General features: G+C 40.6%; 4 protein-coding genes across 4 annotated transcripts in view; 3 read left to right on the top strand and 1 right to left on the bottom strand.

The window, feature by feature from the left end:
• The window catches only part of ranbp9 (RAN binding protein 9), a 30328-nt gene extending 26195 nt beyond the window's left edge, over positions 1 to 4133 (top strand). The window contains exon 14 of the mRNA XM_086272970.1: positions 370 to 4133. Coding sequence (XP_086129096.1) covers positions 370 to 500 — 131 coding nt within the window. The 3' untranslated portion in view covers positions 501 to 4133. The remainder of the gene's footprint in view (positions 1 to 369) is intronic.
• A 935-nt stretch (positions 4134 to 5068) lies between these two features.
• On the bottom strand, positions 5069 to 10226 carry nol7 (nucleolar protein 7). The gene is made up of 8 exons (XM_086273138.1): positions 9995 to 10226; positions 9297 to 9357; positions 8358 to 8413; positions 8240 to 8265; positions 8019 to 8109; positions 7134 to 7255; positions 6679 to 6756; positions 5069 to 5538 (listed from the first exon to the last, which is right to left on the bottom strand). The coding sequence occupies exons 1-8, from the start codon at positions 10177 to 10179 to the stop codon at positions 5465 to 5467; spliced, it is 693 nt and encodes a 230-aa protein (XP_086129264.1). The 5' UTR covers positions 10180 to 10226; the 3' UTR covers positions 5069 to 5464.
• A 666-nt stretch (positions 10227 to 10892) lies between these two features.
• On the top strand, positions 10893 to 14504 carry epdr1 (ependymin related 1). The gene is made up of 3 exons (XM_086273139.1): positions 10893 to 11169; positions 12656 to 12864; positions 13816 to 14504. Exons 1-3 carry the CDS (start codon positions 10934 to 10936, stop codon positions 14007 to 14009), a joined length of 639 nt encoding a protein of 212 aa, XP_086129265.1. The 5' UTR covers positions 10893 to 10933; the 3' UTR covers positions 14010 to 14504.
• Positions 14505 to 15065: 561 nt separating this feature from the next.
• On the top strand, positions 15066 to 19078 carry LOC147307705 (uncharacterized). Its single transcript, XM_086272963.1, has 3 exons — positions 15066 to 15203; positions 16403 to 16652; positions 16913 to 19078. Exons 2-3 carry the CDS (start codon positions 16418 to 16420, stop codon positions 18526 to 18528), a joined length of 1851 nt encoding a protein of 616 aa, XP_086129089.1. The 5' UTR covers positions 15066 to 15203; positions 16403 to 16417; the 3' UTR covers positions 18529 to 19078.
• Positions 19079 to 20306: the final 1228 nt, after the last annotated feature.

Raw genomic sequence — 20306 nt, 5'->3', positions numbered from 1 at the left:
ACCTGCTATCCAGCCGAAGGCAGAACTGAGCAGGTATTCTCATTCTGAGTGAGCTGGAAAATGTGACTTGCTTCCAAAACACCAGTGATTTTTTTTTTTAAACCATATATCAAATTGTCCTTTGCATGTTGATATGTTGATTCTGATTATCATGTAATGTGATGTTTTTAAGCTCAGAAATTCTTTACAGACATTGTTAAACACAATTTTCCTGCAGATTCTGAAGTTTTTCAGTTCAATAATCTGAAAATAAAGCCGTTCAATTAAAATGACTTCCAGATGCTGTATGACTGTCCAACAAGCACTGCACCTACCAATTCCTGATATTACCTGCAGTCACAATTTTCTTTTTTTCCTTTTTCTTTCCAGAGACTCACAACCTGCCCAAGCAGCCTCCCCTGGCCCAGGCCGTGGGTCAGGCCGCCCAATGCCTCGCCATGATGGCACGAACTGGCAGCGGCTCCTGCGCCTTTGCCTCTGTGGACGATTACCTACACTAGCCCCGTGCGCACGCAGACACACACACACACACACACACACACACACACTCTCCAAGGGCCTGTCCAGAAATCCTTCTTTCCAACTCCTCAGTCAGTGTAGTCCTATTAGCCGAGGAGGCATTCCTCTGCACGCCGTCATAGAACGTCAACCATCTCACTCGCTTCTGGTTCTGCTTTTGCTGAACGCCGCTGAGGGTCAGAAGACATTTCTGGGCAGATCCTTAGAGTGACACCACCTCCTTTTCCATCATAAATATGAAATTACACCTCCACCTTCGGTTGGCTCCCCATGCGTCTGCCTCCATCTAACTGACAGTAGCTGACTTTAAAAAATAATCGGGGGGGGGCTGAACTCATGTGGACGCGCCACAGTCCCCGCATTCCTGGGGGAGGAATCAAACCGGGGGTGGACAGACTGCTAAAAAATATCTCTGGTCAAACATAAATGGGGAGGGGAGGGGTGGCGGGGGGGCAACAATAAGAAAACAGACGAGTGGCCGCCATGGTTGACCCACCATTAACGTGGTCCCTGTAAACCTGGGGCTTACCAGGCAAACACACACAGAAAACACACACAAATAAACACGGAGGCAAGCTGATGCTGATGCTGGGATTGAAAAGTCCACCTCACCGAGGCTTGCTCAAACTCCGGCCAATGCGAACCTTATGGCCTACCCCCCCCTCCGTAAATCTTCACCCTCTCTGCACCGCCTCCCTCCTGCTACCTTCCACTGACTTCAGGACATCGGCGAAGATATGTGTGACGTACGTGGACTCGGGACTTCAGAGAAGCGAGAGAGAATCTACAGTCTCGACTCAGCGTTCCCTATTTTTAATCTTTTGTTTAGTTTTTGTTTTTCTTCGGCGAAGTGGGCAGACGTGGGGGGGGGGGGGGGTTACCTGGCTCTTGTTTTGTTTAGTTTTTCCAGGTTTACAAGGCATGGTGCAGATGACGATGATTATTCTTATTATTATTCTAATTATCAATATATTAATTATTGTTACTTGCATTCACAGTATATTTGTTGAGCGCCAGCGAGAGCAAGTTCCTCCAACTTATTATAATAAAGGTCCCGATTCTACCGATTACCAGTGACGAGCGTGTGTACATGTTAACGTTTAAATATGAATTTAACAAAATAAAATTATATCAATAGAGCGACATATTTAGTTATAGAAATCACAGAAAAAAAACAAACAGTCCTTTAATGCTTTGTACTGACACCAGTGACCCCTGAAGTGTTCTGGTTGTTCCCAGTTTGTAATATTTTCCTCTTTGGTTGAATCCAGGGTTCCTACACAGGTGAAAGTTGACACAAATTCCAGGCCTGGAAAATTCTGGAAAAAAACAGGTTTTTAGTTCTAAGAACTTGGCTGCAGATTTTACATGTTGTCCATGAAGTCACTACAGCCGAGCTGAGAGCGTCTTCAGACACTTCTGCTGGATTTTCTATGATGACTGCGCTGTGTAGGAGCCCTGCTTTGACCTCTGACTGCATTTTATCTGTTACCCTCCCTCCCTCCTTGGTAAACCCTCAGCCACACAAAAGATTTGTCCCAAACATTGTTAATATTTATTTTTGTATCTCTCTATGCTAATCTTTAACCCCCAACAAACTCAGGAGCCAAAATACCCTCTTGTTCATCATTCTTGGTTTAGAAGCAGCTGATTGGCCCCTGTGCCTCTATTGAATGCTGACTCGACTTTTGGTCATTTAAATCAGATGAGAAAAACTGAGCTGGTGTGAAATCGGCCTCTGAGGTAGCTCAGCCATTTAAGCCATTTAAAGTCAAACTTAAATTTCCTGTCTCCTAAAAGAACAAGACAAAAAAACAGAACAAAAAACTGTGTTTTTGTTTTTTTTTTCCTTGAGTACGTCATAAAGTCAAGACCCCGCCCTTAAAAAAAAAAAAAAAAAAAAAAAAAGAAGAAGAAGAAGAAAATCCTTCGATTTAAATGTGGCTGACCTCTACTTCAGGGACTTCTTCCCGTGCACCTTTCGACTGCGTTCAGTGTTGCCGCTTCTGTTACATCACTCTGTTGTGCTCTGCATTGTTGATCCCAGATCCCAAACGTCCGGTTCCATCATTCTGACCCCACTTTTATGCTGAAGACCACTGATAATGAGAGCCAAGTCTCTCAGGTTACAGCTCGTGAGAACAAACGGCAGTTTTCAGTGCAGGAGTCCACAGGGTCCACGCACAAAGCCGTGCACGTCACCAGCGTGTTCGTGATCACACTGAATGGATGAACAATGTAAATTGATCCCTCGGAGTGAGACTGTAATGCCTGAGGCAGAACATTTGTATAATTGAAGTGAAATTGTGTGGCATGTGTGCCATCATTCAGCAGCTGGTCGTAGAGTAAATTAGTCAGATTTGATGCCCTGCAACTTCTTACATGTATCAGAAATGTCAGAACAGGACTTCCAACTGATCTGTGTTTCAGGTAACCCTGCAAATGATCCACAGGTGCACAACATAATGACCTTGGATCAGCTACATTTAAATCGGTGATGGTTTTTGTTTTTTATGGCAGAGCCTCAGAACTTATATATATTTATATATATGCATTAATCTGTATCTTTACCTGAAGATGACCTTATTCATGACCATCTCCAGTCCTCATCCTGTGTTAACTTGGCTCCAACTGTCTTTAATCAAACCAGTACCGTCATCAGTGGGTGCCAAAACCTCACCCCTCTCTTTGTATTAATGGAGAGGCTGTTAGTTCAGCTTAAACCATAGAAACAGTAAATACTTTTAACTTGGATAGCAGAAATCTAAATTCTTTTATTTTTCCTAATGATTACCACCAAATTGCCCCCAGAGCGTTTTTTTTTTTTGTACTCAGCAAAATGCTACCAGGGAGTAAATCTATCCAGTTTTTATTTCTGAACTTCCTGAAAATGCATACAGGTGTTCATTTTTACCCATCACCCCTCAGAGGAGAGCTTTCGTGACCTTGCGGGTTTGTTTTATTAACAGAATAGGGTTTTTTTTTTTGTTTGTTTTTGGCCTCTTAGTCTGTAAAGATGTAAAAAGAAAAAAGACTTTAAGAAGAAAAAAATCCAGAATTGTCACCTGCACTGTGGCTTCCACGTTAAACCAAAATGTATCGCAGCTGTGTTTTTTAGGCCTGTGTTCATGCTCGCCACTCGCAGAGAAACAGGAAGGCCGAGGCTTTCGCTTGACACAACATCCATCTTTTCCTCTAGCCCATGGCCCTCACATCCACCCAGGAATCCAGAGTTGGTATTTTTCCTCACGGTGGAACCAAGCTTTCTGTACTTTGGTTTGTTTTTCTTTGTTTTCTTTTTTTTGTTTGTTTGTTTCTTTGGATCGCAAGCAGTCACGGCATCGTTTAGAAAACTTCTTAGACAAAGTGTCTGTTGTCTCTTTCTGAGTAAGGTCTGAAACCTATGCATGCCATAGTAAAGTGGTGGTAAGATCAAGTTAGATGTCTCTTATTTTATTCTTTTTGTTTCTCCTTCTTTTAGCCAGTTCACGGTGTATAAGGAAGATGTCAACCAGTAAGTTGTCCACTGCTGACTGTGTGTCCATTTGGAGAAAAAAAATGTGCAATTTGTGTGAGGGTGAAAAGATTTATATTAAAAATGACAAATGATGATAGCACGTGTGTGGATGCTGCATGACACCTGAAGCAGAAGTTTAAATCGAGTTCAGTTTAATTCAAAATGACGTGTTCAAAGATTCTTCTTTAACTCTGGGGTTTCTTGCACTTTTACAATAACTGAAACCCAATGACCAGCCTATACCATATTAGTAGAACTGACGACTGTGGGAAGGAAGAACCACCTTTGATCAGACTTGGGGAGGGCCAGCTATCTACCAGCCCACTGGTAGGGGAGGTGAGGGAGAAATTGAAGGCATAGAGAGGAAAAAAAAATATTTAAGAGGGAGAGAAAATAAAGGCATATAAACTCATGGGGAGTGAATACAGGTGAGTGGAGACTGCTCAGTGCATCATGAAAAGTCCCCCAGCAGCATGGAAGGTGCAGGGTTGCCTGACACTTTGAAGGCTAATCTTAAAATAGGGCTTTGCTCTCCCAAACTGGGAGCTGGTTCTACAGGAACAAGATACTTCATCTCATTCTACCTTTAAAAACCACAAGTCAGCCTGCAGTCTGAGAGCAAAGTGCTCTGACAGGATGTGATACTACGAGAGCTTTAATGACAGATCCCAACTTTTCAAGCCTTTGTATCTGAGAAGGATTCAGTGCTTTGGACTGAAAATAGTAAAAAAATATAACAAAAGCTGTGTATGTACATATTTCATGATAAACTACCCATAAATATGTATATTCACAGTAAAATGTCCATAGATTGGCCCTATAGTTCAACTTTTATTTTTGTCTTCTAAATATTGTCATTTCATATTTCAACTCAGGATTATTTGAGTGCTATTTTTCTCTTATGTCTGAAGTAAGTTTAATTACCAAAGATGCTGTGCTGATACTCAACCACGTCATCTTTTGCATTTTTGTTTTTGAATGCAAACCAACACCTGATGAAAGCATCAGGGTTTTTATCTCAAAAATATGAAATAGAAAACAATCAGCATTTATTCATACAGAATTTTTACAGAAAAAAAAGAGCAAACATCTGATTTTTGGCCTTTCAGGTATGAAAACACCTTTAACACAAGCGACTGCAGAAAAACACGAAACACAAGAACTTCACATTAAAGCCTTACAAACTTGGAGACGCAGTAATAAAACCTTTGCTTCTTGGTAAAGCCGTGATGAAGAACCTGTTGAAGGACTTTAGTTTGGTAGGATCTCAGTCTTTTGAGTCTCTGTGACAAGTTCAGAGTCTGTATACTGTCCCATCCTGAAGCTTCAACAGTGCTGCTACCCCCTCCTCAGTGATGCTGACTGTTTTGAGTCCTTATAAACAGCCGTGGGGAGAAGTGTGCTCACAGGCTGCTTGCTTACGTCCCATCAACAGGAGGGAAGCTGCTGTTTGTGGAGCCACCTCTTCTTCAGCTTCTCTGCTTTGGCTTTCTCCTTAGAGGCTGAAAGATCAGACCAATAAGTTTTTTTTAAAAATGTGACTTATGTCCCCACAGCTTTCCAACTCAAACACCCTTTAGAAAGGACATCGAGAGTAAATATGCCAGTCTGAAGACTGAAAATTGCGAGTGTCGTCGCGGTCTCTGCAACAGGACGCCCGGGAGAGCGAGCGCCTCTCAGTGAGACGGGACATCATTGTAGCAAAGCTCAAATTGAGACAGATCATCGTCTTTACAGACTACTGCCACAGAGTGTAGCTTGCAGGTGTTTATTTTAAATCAATAACACAAAGTATTAAGACCAAAGAACAAAAAACATGGCGGTAAAATCTCTCCTGAAAAGCCTCAGGGGCAGAAAACCTGGTGAGTGGTGACAACAACATTAATAAATATCATGGCATAAATCTGACCTGTGTGGCAATAACCGCAAAATTCTGTAAAAGATTTAAAGAGATCAAACCAATGACAGTTAAACAATGTGCAGGTGTGCACAATCCAGGTGTGCAAAGCCTGCAGAGACTCGACCATATCTTTACTCGTCTCACACAAAGACTTCTATAACAAACAGGTTTTACCGTAACTTCTCGATGAACCCATCTGTAACTGTGACCTCAAACTTTTCATGCCTTTGACCCCATTTTACAGATAAAGCTGAAATCACTGTGTACTTGGCTGTAATTGGGGTGACCACAGATCTAAATTAAAGTATTACCACTTTGCGGCCATCTCTGCAACACCTAATTCCCTGGTCATTTATTCTCTAGAAATTATACTTCTATCTACACGCAGTTTCATAGTAGAAAGCAAAAAAACCATCCACCTTTACTACGATAAGTAAACCTGCCCGCCTCCACCACACAGCTGAGGCCACCGTAAACCTCACCTGTACATGTCCAGCATCAACATCACTGGCTCATATTTCCACCATCTTTAGAGCTTCAGACTTTTCTGGGATTTGTATTCAGGCCCCACCATCTCTTTTATAACAAACTGTGCAGAAAGTAATCAGTTAAGAAAAAATAAAGTCTTCTTTTTTTTCCTTTTTAAGCTTCTTATCTTTGGACGACACATTGCACCAACTGGACTGTAAAAGCTGAAGTAAACTTCCTCTGGTCATCAATCTCAGGCTTGTTCTGAACGTACCCCAGTCTTTCTTGACAAACTGCACTGCCGCACTTTTATTCCACCCCTTCTTGTTCTGGAGGGACAGCATCTCATTATCTGAAAGCAGAAGGACATTAAGATTAAAAACACTGAGCAGAACGCCGGTCTGAAAGTCTGAAGACTGAAAGCTGTGAATGTCGTCGCGGTCTCTGCAGCAGGACGCCCGGGAGAGCGAGCGCCTCTCAGTGAGACGGGACGTCATTGTAGCAAAGCTCAAATTGAGACAGATCCTCGTCTTTACAGACTACTGCCACAGAGTGTAGCTTGCAGGTGTTTGCTTCATTTTACATCAGCAACACAGAAGCTGTGTTCACTCAGTATTAAGACCAAAGAACAACAAACAAGGTGATAAAATCTCTGCAGAAATGCATCTCCCTGTATCATGGAGTAGAAAACCTGACAAAAAATTAAGTATGGCGGCGCCACCAGCTTACTTGTGGTCCTGCAGGTTCCTGGTCCGTACAGTCTGGACCGGATGAACTCCTCGGCCACCTGCTGTTGGAAGGACGCCAGCGTTCGCTCCTTCACCGTCGTCACTGTGTACTTCCCCTTCAGACTGACAAACAACACGAGTACAATAAAAGGACGGAAAGAAGAATGCATGTTTGATCAGCTTCACTTTAGTGAATAATGATCGTCTCACATATATCAGGATCAGTTTGAGACTTCTTCAGTAGCACCAGCATGCACTTTCATTGGATCCAAAAGGCTGAGAATTAAAACAAGTCTCTGCACACAGAGTCCAACTAATATCCTAAATTTAAAGTGCCCAATGAGGTGAGAACAATGAAAGTATCACATTTCTGTATCATTATTTTATTGAGAGGTTTTCAGCATCTTCACTTCCTCTCTGAAATGTCACTGAGTGGATTCTGATCAGTGGGTCCAGCAGTCAGTGAAGTGCTTGGTAACAACAGATTTTGTCTAATCGTGGTGGGTGAGGAGCTGCAAACTGGCTTTCATCAGTGAATCAAAGTTTGTCTACCAATATTTTATCTGCAGAGATGTTCCCAAAACAATCAGTGGGTCTCTCCTGCTAATGAACTCCAGCTCCACCATCATGAACCATCGCTGGAGGAGAAACTCATGAGGACAGGCTGGAGCAAAGTCTTCATTAAATTAGACTGAAAAATATTAGTTTGAGACACTTCCTGTCTTCAAATACATCATTTTCTCTTGTTTCTATTGGTGCCTGGTAATGTGTAACAACAACAAGGTATTTGCTGACCACACTAAATAATAAAGAATCTGGAAAGTCCACCCAAGTAAAGTGTCTCTCTTAAACTCTGAAATAAAATGGTTTAAAAACATTGACATACTTCCGGGCATTTGCCAATTTCCCACTCCTTTTCTTTTTCTTCTTCTTCTTTCCATCTCCCCCCTCTTTTTCTGGCTTTTCCTCCTGTTCACCTGGGTGAGGACAGGTTGATTTAGCTGAAGTCACAGATCTGAAGTTCAATCTGCTGCTCTACAAATCAGTGCCCAGTCCTTCCACAGCATCAGCTAAATGGTTAAAGATGTATTAAGAAAGCTTCTTTACCTTCATCTTCAGACTGTTTCTGCTTCCTGGAGAAAAGAAAAACAAACAAATGTTGTGAGCACTGAGTGAGTTGATGGAGACGATGTGTTAAATCCAAGAATTAGACAGGTAAACTTACTTTGAGGAAGCTGAGTCGATTTCCTCCAACACGTCAGCCGATAAGAGTTTTCTTTTCTGTGGAGAAAACAGTCTGTGAAACTGCAGGTTCACACATCTTTTAGTTTTTCTACGGCATTAGGTCACACTGAAAGGCAAAAAGAGAGAACTGTTTTTTGTCACTTTGCATTTTGAGCTAAAGTGAAAAATGTCAAGAATGGGACTAGAACAAAACACTGACATCCTCCTCCAGAATCAATCAAACCAGGCGTGCTACTTCCTGCCTCTTTACTGTAAAGCTAAGCAAAGTTAACCACCCTGCAGTGAAGAAGACTCACAGGCAGAGGGATTAAAAACAATAATGAAGAAAAATAAATAAAACTCTCCTCCCCATCATTTCCTTAATGTTGCTTTAATACACCTCAAACAGCACAGCGGTGTCTCCTTCTGAAATGAACACCCTCTGAACTCTTTTCAGATAGAAGTAAAATAAAAGAAAGCACTGATGTGTGATTGGGTTGAGCCTGGATCCTGAACTATGAAGCAACTTCAGCATACTCAGGCTCTCCTGATCTGGCTTCACTTAAACTAAAATCAATAGTCAGACTGTAATGGGAGTTAAACGGGTTCTGCACTTTCTGAATCTGTTAGTCCGCTTGTGTTAGGGTGATGTAAATTTCATCTTTAGACTTTAAAAAAATACTTTAGCTCATATTAGTGTCAATGCAGTGAGCTCTGAGGATTGGTGACACCATTTTCTAGGCGATCCATTGTTCAGCAGGCAGTAGTTTTGAACTTGTCCATATGTTTTCTCAGGAGCAGGTTATGACTTCATGAGAAGTTACCATGGTTATGCACCCTGGTAAGAAGGTAAATGCATTTGTAAAACTTAAAACTCAGGGTTAGACAGGGTCCAGGCCTCTGAAAGTATTTGAAACCATTTAAAATGACACACACTGACCTTCTGTTCTTGGAAGAGCTCCTGTCTCTTCCTCCTCTTCTCTTTTAGCAGCTGCTTTTCCCTGCAAACAGAGGAGCATTTCATCAGGTTTATGGATAACAATGACACAAACACACAACTGTACAGCTTCTGCTGATAATGTAATAACACTTATGGGGAATTTTTGCTGGTGGCGATCAAGCGTAAGCCATTCTCAGGGGGACTGCTAATATTCTGGTCCCTCATGTATGAAAATACTGCAAAAACCGGCAAACGCCTCAGGATAATTTACTGATCCGTTTGTGGCCCTGCTGAGGTCACCCTTAAATCTGACTAGACGTGAAGTTTATGACAGAACTGTTACAAATGTGGCTAATAAAAAGGCCTCTGAGTGTGCAGTCCATATCGGGTTTATTTTTTGACGCTTGAAAAGTTTCTCTTTTAGACATTAGCCCAACTAAACTTCGTCAAACAATTCAAAGATCCAGACCAATTTGATGACACAGAGCTGTGCGTCTGAGAGTACACAACAGCTAAAAAATACACACGTTGTGAACATGAATTTTGTTAAATTTCGTGCTGCCGATTTGATATACGCCTACGTAAAAATTACGTAATGTATCTGTAGTGTTCACTGGAATAGAGACATCTGAATGCAAAGTTTTTTGAATGGAGTTTGGCCCAACCGTCCCAGCACAGGTTAGCTAGCGGTTAGCTACCTTCTAGCGGTATCCAGCGCCTGTTTCATGCTCCGCAGAGCCGCAGCTTTGGAGTCTTCAAAGGTCACCTCCTCTGGAGCTTCATCGTCGCTAGACTCCAGCGACAAGGTGAAACTCTCTGCGGGCTTTTCGATGCCCGCCGTCTTTGACGACGAGCTGGCTTTCCCACGTTGTTTCTTCGCCATGTTGTCCAGCGTTGTGAGACGTCATCAGGCCACGCCGCACACAACGTGACGCAAAAAGAATGAACCCGACTGATCGACCAACCAATGACTGCAGCCCAACAAACAAACCGTTTTAGATAGATCTAAATGAGCGAATGATAGGATTATCTAATTCTAGAAAGTTTTCCCATTTTATATTTGTATTAATTTAATATTTATTTAATAAGTTGTTTGTTGTTTTTGCAGAATATATTTCACCATCCATACAATTATGCCAACATTTCAATATCTCGAAATGTCTAGTTAGTTACTTCTGAGTAAGTCAAACTTTTGAGATAGAATATCATCTATATTACAGTTAACGTTGAACAATTTAGGTGTTTGTAACTGTAAAGTTTGTTGTAGGTAGTATTTTCCAACAGATTTTTATTCATTTATTTTAAATTTAAGGCCAGTCTCTCAAAATTGTGACTTTTTAACTTAAATTTTCGACTTAAGAATCTTGAAATCAACTTATTCAGAAGTTTCAGTCACTAAAATTTTCAGATAATAAGTCGAAATTTCTATTTAAATCTGAATTTTATTTTATTTTATTTTTTTGTTTCAGTGGCGGAAACAAGTGTCTATATTTTCCTCATTATGTGCTTGTTTTGTAATATCTGGAGGAAAATGTTAACTACCTGTGCTTTAATTTTGAAAGATAAAACCGGAAAACCATCTCCTCTTTATTCTAGGGATCTGCCGGGCTGTTAGTAGTGAACGGGACTCGGGCACAATGCACCGACTTCTGCTCGTGTTTGTGGCCGCTGCTGGGGCCTCTGTCTTCGTCCTCCCGCGGATGGATGCGTCCCCGGCGGTCGGGCCCTGCGTCGCCCCGCTGCAGTGGGAGGGGAGGTGGGTTGTGTACGACCACAGCACCGGCAGGAACAGCCGAGCCGCCGTCTCGTACGACGCCCTGAACCAGAGGATCCGAGTCCTGCAGCAGCACAAGAAGCACACCCCGTGTCAGAGGTAAGACCAGTAAATAAACACAAAGTAAACATGTTGTTTACAGACTGCGTTTTATTACTGCACACAGTCAGTGTGAAGAGTTACAACAAAACAAGCTGCAGCTGTAAATCTGCGCTTAATAATCTCCAAATCATCTATATAAGCATCACTCCATTTATCATTAATAATCATTAATAAAGCTGATTTATAATGGATTTGGTCCCAGCTTTAAGCTCTTCTTTTCTGTAAGATCGGCTTTGTTTTATAGTTTATATGTATTTTTATTCACAAAACCAACCCATAATTTACACCCATAGTTATTTATACTGCAAACACTACAAAAAGTAATAATAGTAGTAGTAATAATGATTATAAAGGTCATATTCGATTAATGGATAAATTATTTTCCCATGCGTTACACATCAGTGCTAAAGATCAGATTAAAAAACACATCAGAGACTGACTTATAACTGTACTATTAATCTATAAAACAATGTTTTGTTTAGTTTTTTGCATTTTTGTGTTCTAAAAAGGGTCATAAACAGTCTGTTTGAACACTTCTCAGCCTGGACTAAAGTCTGGAGTTGTGAAATGTTCCCTGGCTGGTAAACGAGGCCACAGAGCGACTTTGGAGTGTTTGGTTTGGGCACAGAGGACTATCCTGCCAAAAGTAACCATCTTCAGACTTTAGAAGACAGAGACACTATCAAACTCTTGGACAGTTTTCTTGCTGCCGAAATAGATGCCCTATAGTTTCTGTGCATAAGAAATGGAAGTAGGAGCCACGATGTTGCCCACTGGTTTTGGATTCTGCGATTTGAATGTTGAATGTTTTATGTTTTGGCCACTGCTCAGGTGGTTTGCTTCAACTGGATGTGACCATGTTTGGATGAGAGCATGCAGTGTTATCACACAGATCCAGCAAGTAACAGACTAATAAAATATTAGACTTTACCAAAACTGAAGCACAAACTTCTTAAACACCAGGATATACGATTTGTTAGATAATTTATTAAAAATGCTCCAAAAGGCACCAACAGGACAAACACAGTGGAGCGCTCCGGTTCTTTCACTGGATTTACTGGAGCTGAGGCCAAACATAGAAATGATTAAAACACATTCCAGTTAAATCAGCTTCTGTAGAGTTCTCATCAAGGGGAAAACTATCCATAGACACCAAAAATGGGTTTGTAGCAGGCTGTAAACATGATTAGTTCTACTGTAAAATCGGTCATTTGAACCTGGGAGTCTGTGCAGAATGACTCAGCTGTGGAGCCGGACTCTAGTGGACATTAGGGGAACTACAATTTCTGATATCTTGAGATTGGCTTTTAGCTCCGTAGGTTGATGCTTGGTGGTGAGACTTTTTTTCACAGTTCAAAACTATGAGTCAAGCAATATCTATTTGATCTTTTTTTTCCCACTGTTTGTGTTTATACACCACTCTCTGTGTCTTTTGTCCTCTGCACAGTCCCATCCAAAAACTTCTTTAACCTCTTTGTTTCAGGTTTTTTGAGTACATCTACTTGTATCAGAGCATGGTGATGTTCCAGATTGACCAGAAGACGAAGGAATGCTCAAAGATCGCTCTGACTGAAGCCTGGGATGCCTTCGACGTCCCTGATAACTCCACCTTTGAGGATCAATACTTCATCGGCGGCCCTGGGGACAGCATTGAGGTTCAGGAGTGGTCAGATAGGAAGCCGGCACGCAAACGTAAGTCTGAGATTTTTATGCTTTCAAACAGGCCATAGTGAGTGCTGAAGAGTTAGGTCAGTGTTAGCGTAAATTCAGCACGTCCTGCAGCTGCTTTATAATAACAATAAGCCCTTTCACTGTGGTTTTATTGAATTATGAGAGTGGCTGTAGCTTCTAAATGACTTCTTTTCCACGAAAAAGAGTAATTCTACATTTTACATGCATCCTTTCGTGAACTACCCCACACTAATATACAGTACTGTGCAGTACTGTTCCTTTATATTTATCTAGGAAAATGTAATAAACAGTATATAGGTGTATAAGGAGTTGAAAGGATGGCTTGACAGTCAATATGTGGTGTGACCACCTTTATTCTTCAACACAGCCTGAACTCTCTGAACTCTCTTAGGCAACTTTCTTGTAATTTATTAAATAATCTTCAGCAAAAGTTCTCCAGACGTCTTGAAGGACATTCAAAGCTTTTCTGTGGATGTTGGCTGCTTTTTGTTCCATTCTCTGTCACATTGCTTTAATAATATTAAGGTTCAGGCTCTGTGGAGGCCAGTCCATGACTGAAAGTGGTTTTTTTTTCTATCCAAATATGCTTTTATTGGCAGTGTGTTTCATCACTGTCATGCTGAAAAGAAAGCCGTTCCCAGTCAGATTCTTCCTACATCCAAAATCTGACTGCACTTTTCTTGGTACAGTTTTAGATTAGGCACTGGAGCCATGGTGGTGGAGATGAGGTAAGAGTAGTTGATCCAAAATTTGGGAAGATTGTTTTTATTGGTTTGAGAGGGGTTACTACAAGACATTCTCCAATGATTTGCCAATACAGCCACAACTCCCACTACCCACTGTGAGAACACTTTTGGTTTTTGTGTGCTGCTTCTGAAAAGGCACCGAGGCAGAGCTGGCACCTCATCTGAAATCTGCTATTTCAGTAACTTGTCCTCGTCTCTCCACCAGATGAGACCTGGGTGGGCGTTTACACCATGAAGGACTGCTACCCAGTGCAGGAGACCTACACGAGGAACAGCAGTGTCACCACCTCCACCCGCTTCTTCAGCCTGGAGCTGGGAATCAGCGACCCCAACGTTTTCACCCCACCGAGCACATGCCAGTCAGCCCGGCCTGAGAGGATGGTCGACCTCGAGTGCTGAGACCTCATCAGATCTCACCTTTGACCTTAAAAGCTAAACTGCAGTTTAAGTCTGAAACCGCTTCCCTGTTTAGTCATTCACTATTGAAGTATACTGACATTTTGTTTGAGGTAAAATTACAACTGTACTTTAGTCTGAAACCAGTGCCACAGTTTCAAAATTCTCTACTACAAGAGTAGCACTTACAGTAAAATAACTCATTCTGCATATGCCCTGTCAGTTAAATACTACTAATATATAACTACTACAGTTCAGCGCTTCCCAAACTATGGAATCAGGACCCTCGAAAAGGTCAGAAGATGAGATCTGAATGGTTTTAAGATGATTCATGGGAAAGACAAATCGTTACTATTTTGTAACCTGCTTTTATTTTGTGACTTGTATCTTTAAATTTCACTACGACATTTGGGATACTTGTATGAAGCATGATGTGTAAAGACTCAAAGCTAAAACTGTCAGATATCACTGGAATAAAACGATTATTTTCCTCTGAAATGTTGTGAAGTTGAAGTATAAAGTAGTATGAATTAAAATACTCCGTACAATTACCATAAAACTGGATAAACACTTTATGAATGCAGTAGCTTTCTATAACTGTCAGACACTTTAAGTAAACATTATTTTTTTGTGTGTCCTCACTTAGAGCCTGATGGTACTTTTGGCTATAAAATCCATCACATGACATCATTCAATTACGTTCAGTTAACTCTGTGCTCGAAAGGGACTTTAAGAGTTTTGATCTCATTATTACAATTATGGGTAAACCATCATTTCCAGACTGCCAGCTTTGAGTTAATTTCCGTATGATTCTTCTTTTGCCATTTAAATTTATCCCCCAGAACTAAACACAGTAAGAAATGTAAGCAGGTGTACGTAGATTGTTTCCCTTATTTTATAGACATTTTATTACCACAAAACCATTTGAATTTTAACATCAAAGAAAGCTGATGTCTAGTCATGGGGGAGGGGTGTGTGTGTGGGCTTTTGATGCCTCTAATCTGCCCAAAATCCAACGGCGAAGGGCGGAAGTGACGCAACTGTCAGTGCTCAGGCGTCATTTCCGTATTTCAGAGAGTTTGTCAACATTGGAGACTACCGGTGGTTAAAAATCGATCGTGCGGTATGAGGGGGAGATCAACCATCAGAGCAGACTGCAGGATATGAAGACAGCTGAGATAGAGTGACACATAACAGGTGTGTAAAACTGTGACGGTGTCAATGAGCTAACATAGCGCGCACGAGCTCAGTTTGAATGCTAACGGACTGAAATCAATGAGCCGGTGTGAGCTAGGTTTTTATAGAAATAACACAAGTCCTCCTCTTGTTTTTAAATGAAGGGTTTTAGCATATAGCATCCGATAAGATACAGGGGAGAGTGACTTTACTATAAGCTGGTTTTTATACATTAAAATCAAAGAGTCGGTGACAGGAAGCTTCTGTTATCAGCACTGTGCTACCATCGGCTCTTTGTCCCTCAGCCCGCGGCCGCCTGCGGGGGCAGGTGTTCCGAAAGTGAATTTTTAAACGAGTTTTTTTTTTTGCAACATTATGTTTGGCCTGTATAAACTAATAATAAGGGGCCAAAATAGCCTCCCTCTGTCTGAACCTGCAGGCTCTCCCACACAGTGAGCAGCAAGCACAAGCTTGTGAGCATAATAACTGTATACATTCAGACAGAGCTATGATGGAGTCTTCTTTCAGACGCTGAGCGTATACAGGACAGTAACAGACATTAGAAGACTCAGCTCCTGCAAAGCTGCAAAGAAAATAAAGTCCACGTGTGCTGATTGTAAAGAGCTGTTTTTGAGACATCCAGCACTGACTGACGCAGACCAAACCAGAACCAAAGGCAGGAGCGACATTATTCTGATAAAAATCTGTAGGTTGGTCTGTTACAATAGATTATTTCCATAAGATCCACCACATCTGCCCTGCAGCTTCATTTAATACACTGATCATTGCAGTGCTCTGAACTCACCAATGCACATGTTCATGCACTGACAAAGATCACCTGTCAGTTAGCGCCTCAGGTTATATCCTGAAATAAAAACATTCTGTTAGGACAAAATAGACTGTTTCCAGCATTAAATCATGTAAATGGACTGCTCATTATACAGCACTAACATTCACAATAAACTAGGGTTTAGTATCTTGGTGTGCAGACTGGCGCAGTAAGTCAAGCCACAATATTACATCTTGTTGAGCAGACTGGTGCCCATGTTAATCTGTGACAAACGGCGGCAGTTAACATGAATGTGTTTTCTAAGTCACTAACGTGTTAAACAGCAGATAGAGTGAACGTGTCACATCCAGGTATGGCAGCCTTTGCTCACAACTGTATTTTCCTGTCATCATATTGGTAACATTTTTCTTATGTCCCACTGTTCCTCAAGACCTCCCACAACAAAATGAATTGTGAGAAAGAGGAGGGTCTGGATGACCAGGAGAGGAACAACAGCCTGGACCAAAAGGACCCAGATCCTCCTCCAATTAAAGAGGAAAAGAAGGAACTCTGCATCAGTCGAGAGGGAGAGCAGCTTGTAGTGAAGCAGGAAGCTGAAGACATCATCGTCTGGACCGGGGAAGAACAGCTCAGACTCCTGGATAACATGTGGAAACCAGAAATAAACTTACGCAGCACAGGTTTGTAAAACCAGCCAGCTAATGAGAGATATATTTCTACAGTTTGATAATCACAAACATCGAAATATTGAGATAATTTTTGCAAATTAGAATCCAAGAACTATGCAGTCACTTGCACCAGTGTCCAAAATGATCTGCCACAACTGAAGAATAAATTTCATTGGTAAATGTGAGTGACATGCTCACAAAGTAAAGACCTGCTAATAGTTAGGATTATATTTTCTCAATTGTGTGTTTTCCTGTTATGTTTCTCCTTTCAGATTTCCCACAACAGCATGACTGTAAAGAGGAGGTTCTCACAGACAAGCAGGACTTTAATCAAGAGATGAACTCAAGTATAAACAATGATGACCCTTCACAGATGAAAGAGGAACAGAAGGAACTCTGCACCAGTCAAAAGGGAGAGCATCTTGTACTGAAGCAGGAAGAAAGCAAGCATGTGGAATCAACTAGAAATGCAGAGCTGAAGAAAAGACCTCAGATAAACAGAAATAAGCGACTGTCGCGTAAATCTGAAACATGTGAAAACTCTGTAAAATGTGACATTTGTGGAAAAACCTTTTACTATAAATCCTCTTTGACAAGACATCTAAGAGTTCATAAAGGTGAGAGGCCACATTCTTGCAGCACCTGTGGGAGAGGATTTAGTCAGATGATAAACTTGAAAAGTCACATGAGAGTCCACACAGGTGAGAAGCCATATTGTTGTAGCACCTGTGGGAAAACATTTAGTTTCTCATCACCCTTCAGAAGCCACCTTAGAATTCACACAGGTGAAAAGCCACATTTGTGTGGCACCTGTGGAAAAAAATTCTACAAGAAATCAGATTTGGAAAGTCATATAAAAGTTCACTCGGATGAAAAGCCCCATTCTTGTAGCATGTGTGGTAAAAGATTCAAGCATATGATAAACTTGAAAGTTCACATGAGAATTCACACAGGTGAGAAGCCTTATTCTTGTAGGATCTGTGGGAGCAGTTTCAGAAAGAATTCATCACTGGAATGTCACGTAAGGAGTCACACAGGCGAGAAACCATTTGCTTGCAGCATCTGTGGGAAAGGATTCACCCAGACACCAAATTTAAAAATTCACATGAGAATCCATACAGGTGAGAAACCATATTTATGTAGCACATGTGGGAAAAGCTTCATTAGCTCATCAGAGTGCAAAAAACACATGAGAATCCACACGGGTGAAAAACCATATTCTTGTAACACATGTGCGAAAAAATTCACTTATAAATCAGGACTAGAAACTCACATGAAAATTCACACAGGTGAGAAGCCTCATTCTTGTAGCACCTGTGGGAAAAGCTACGCTACAATGGTATACTTGAAAATTCACATGAGAATACACACAGGTGAGAGGCCATATTGTTGTACTACATGTGGAAGAAGATTTAGTAATTTAACAGGATTCAAAAATCACATGAAAATTCACTCAGGTGAGAAGCGACATGCTTGTAGCACCTGTGGGAAAGGTTTCATTCAGCTGCAAAACCTGAAAAGGCATATGAGAACTCACACAGGTGAGAGGCCATTTTCTTGTAGCACCTGTGGGAAAGGATTTTGTGGCCTGTCCGGTTTAAAAAGACATATGACAGTACACACAGGTGAGAGGCCGTATTCTTGTAGCACCTGTGGGAAATCATTTAGAGAATTATCAACATTGAAAACTCACATGCGAATTCACACAGGTGAGAAGCCATATTCGTGTGGCACCTGCGGGAAAAGTTTCATTCAGTTGGCACAGTTGCAAAACCACCTGCGAATTCACACAGGCGAGAAGCCATATTTGTGTAGTACCTGTGGGAAAAGATTCCGTAATGTTACGAACATGAAATCTCACATGACAATTCACATGACGACTGGTTAAATGTTTCCTGTTTAAGAAATGTGTCAGTGTAGCATGTGTGTTAATAGTAGAGCGAGCAATGACAGTGCAAATCACACCTGTGGGATAAAATATGATTATCCCACAGGTATTATTCAGCTCAATACGGCATATATTTATTTTACACAATAACTAACTGTAACAATTGTTTATTCTATTAATTGTCTTATTCATATGATGCAGGGGAAACTCTGGTTTTATATTTGTCTGACTTCATATTTTTATTGTTTTAGGCTGTAGAGGTGACAAGCACAAGTTGTAGATAAACTTGTTCCACTAAACAGCTTTGTTATAGAGAAAGAAGCTTATATAAGTTTTTTTTTTTGTCACTTGTTGCTTATTATGGCAAATATTTAATTTCTCTGTTGTTCAGAGGTTTCACTGCACAATATTAAAAGCAGGGAAGTGTCACACAGAAGACACAAATATATCATTATGAACTTGATGTTCATTTTCATGAAAATTAAACTTCAGAAGATGCTGAAGGGTTTTGAGTTTTATAAGGTTTAAATAAAGATGTGTTTTAAACTCATGGCTTTTTTCTGAGTTGTAAAGTGAAGTCCCTACAGTAATAGAGAGAAAACGCCAACAGTCACATGTCCTTCTATAAACAACAACTTGGTGTAAGTGGGAAGGAAAAACTCTTTAACTTAAAAAATTGTGGCACTACATGCAGTGGTGCCAACATTAGCCATGTTAAAATGTTACCGTTAACAGGTGGTCAGGCTGTCCGCAGGCAAAGACTCAGAGATTTGGCTCTCCATTTCACAGCAGAGTCCTTTCACATTCTTCACATATCCGTGTTGGGCAGAGTGTAGAAACAGCTGCCGAATGGCATTTGTCAAATTAGGGTTTTTTTGAGAGTTTAATTCTTTTTTTGTGAAATCCATTTTCGATTTGACGTATTTATCAATGGATTAATAAATCATTTTGAAATATTGATTTATAAATAGTCTTTATTTAAAATGTAATTATTAAATAATAAGTTACTTTTGCAATGTTTAAATAAATAAAATAATTTAAAAAATACATTTGTAACTGAATTTGCAAATGCATTTTATTGCACTAACAATTCAAAATTGCAGCATAAAATTTTTTGGGGGTGTGTGTGGCTCTTGTGGTCCTCCATAATCATGTTGCTCAACTGGGCAAACAAAATTACTTGATCAGAGATTCATCCAGGAATCATCCTGATCACAATCAACCAATAACACGAGTAATGCGACTCCATGCGACTTGAGTGTGTGTCTTTATTCTGGTCCTTGATTTTGTAAACTTTGTTTCTTTTTGTCAAAATGTTGGCCTTAGTCCCATGTTTTTCCGTTAATCAACAAGGTTTAAAGTGGCTTTAGGTTAACCAAACAGGAAAATATCCACTTTGGGGTTTTCCCATTAATCCACACAAAGAGTTGTTTTTTTCTGGTCAGTGAACTTTAACCTTCTTTCTTTATGAATAAACTGTAACACCTGGAACTTGTCTGAGTTAACATGAGCTGCAAGTTATGTTTTCTTTTACACTTGGGTTTGTTTAATATATTGTTTTTTTCCCCCGTTGTGTTGTAATTGATAATTTGTGCTTGATGAGTTGTGCAAATGTAGGCTTCATTGATCTTTCAGAGTATGGCTTGGGAGTATGTCTTCAAATCAAAATCATGATCAATGAACATTTTACCATGATTATGATTAACCTTTCATGCATGAATTATGACAACCTCAATCTGGATTTTCACTCATCTTTAGGCATGAAAAAAAGATTTTTG

This window comes from Aulonocara sp. 'chitande type north' Nkhata Bay, linkage group LG18, assembly GCF_057382095.1.
Source record: "Aulonocara sp. 'chitande type north' Nkhata Bay isolate Kocher_YH1m ecotype deep benthic linkage group LG18, A_spYH_male_GT1.1, whole genome shotgun sequence".
NCBI classification, from domain to species: Eukaryota; Metazoa; Chordata; class Actinopteri; order Cichliformes; family Cichlidae; genus Aulonocara; species Aulonocara sp. 'chitande type north' Nkhata Bay.
The sequence above is the reverse complement of the archived record's forward strand: the minus strand, read 5'-3'. Positions and strand labels throughout refer to the sequence as shown.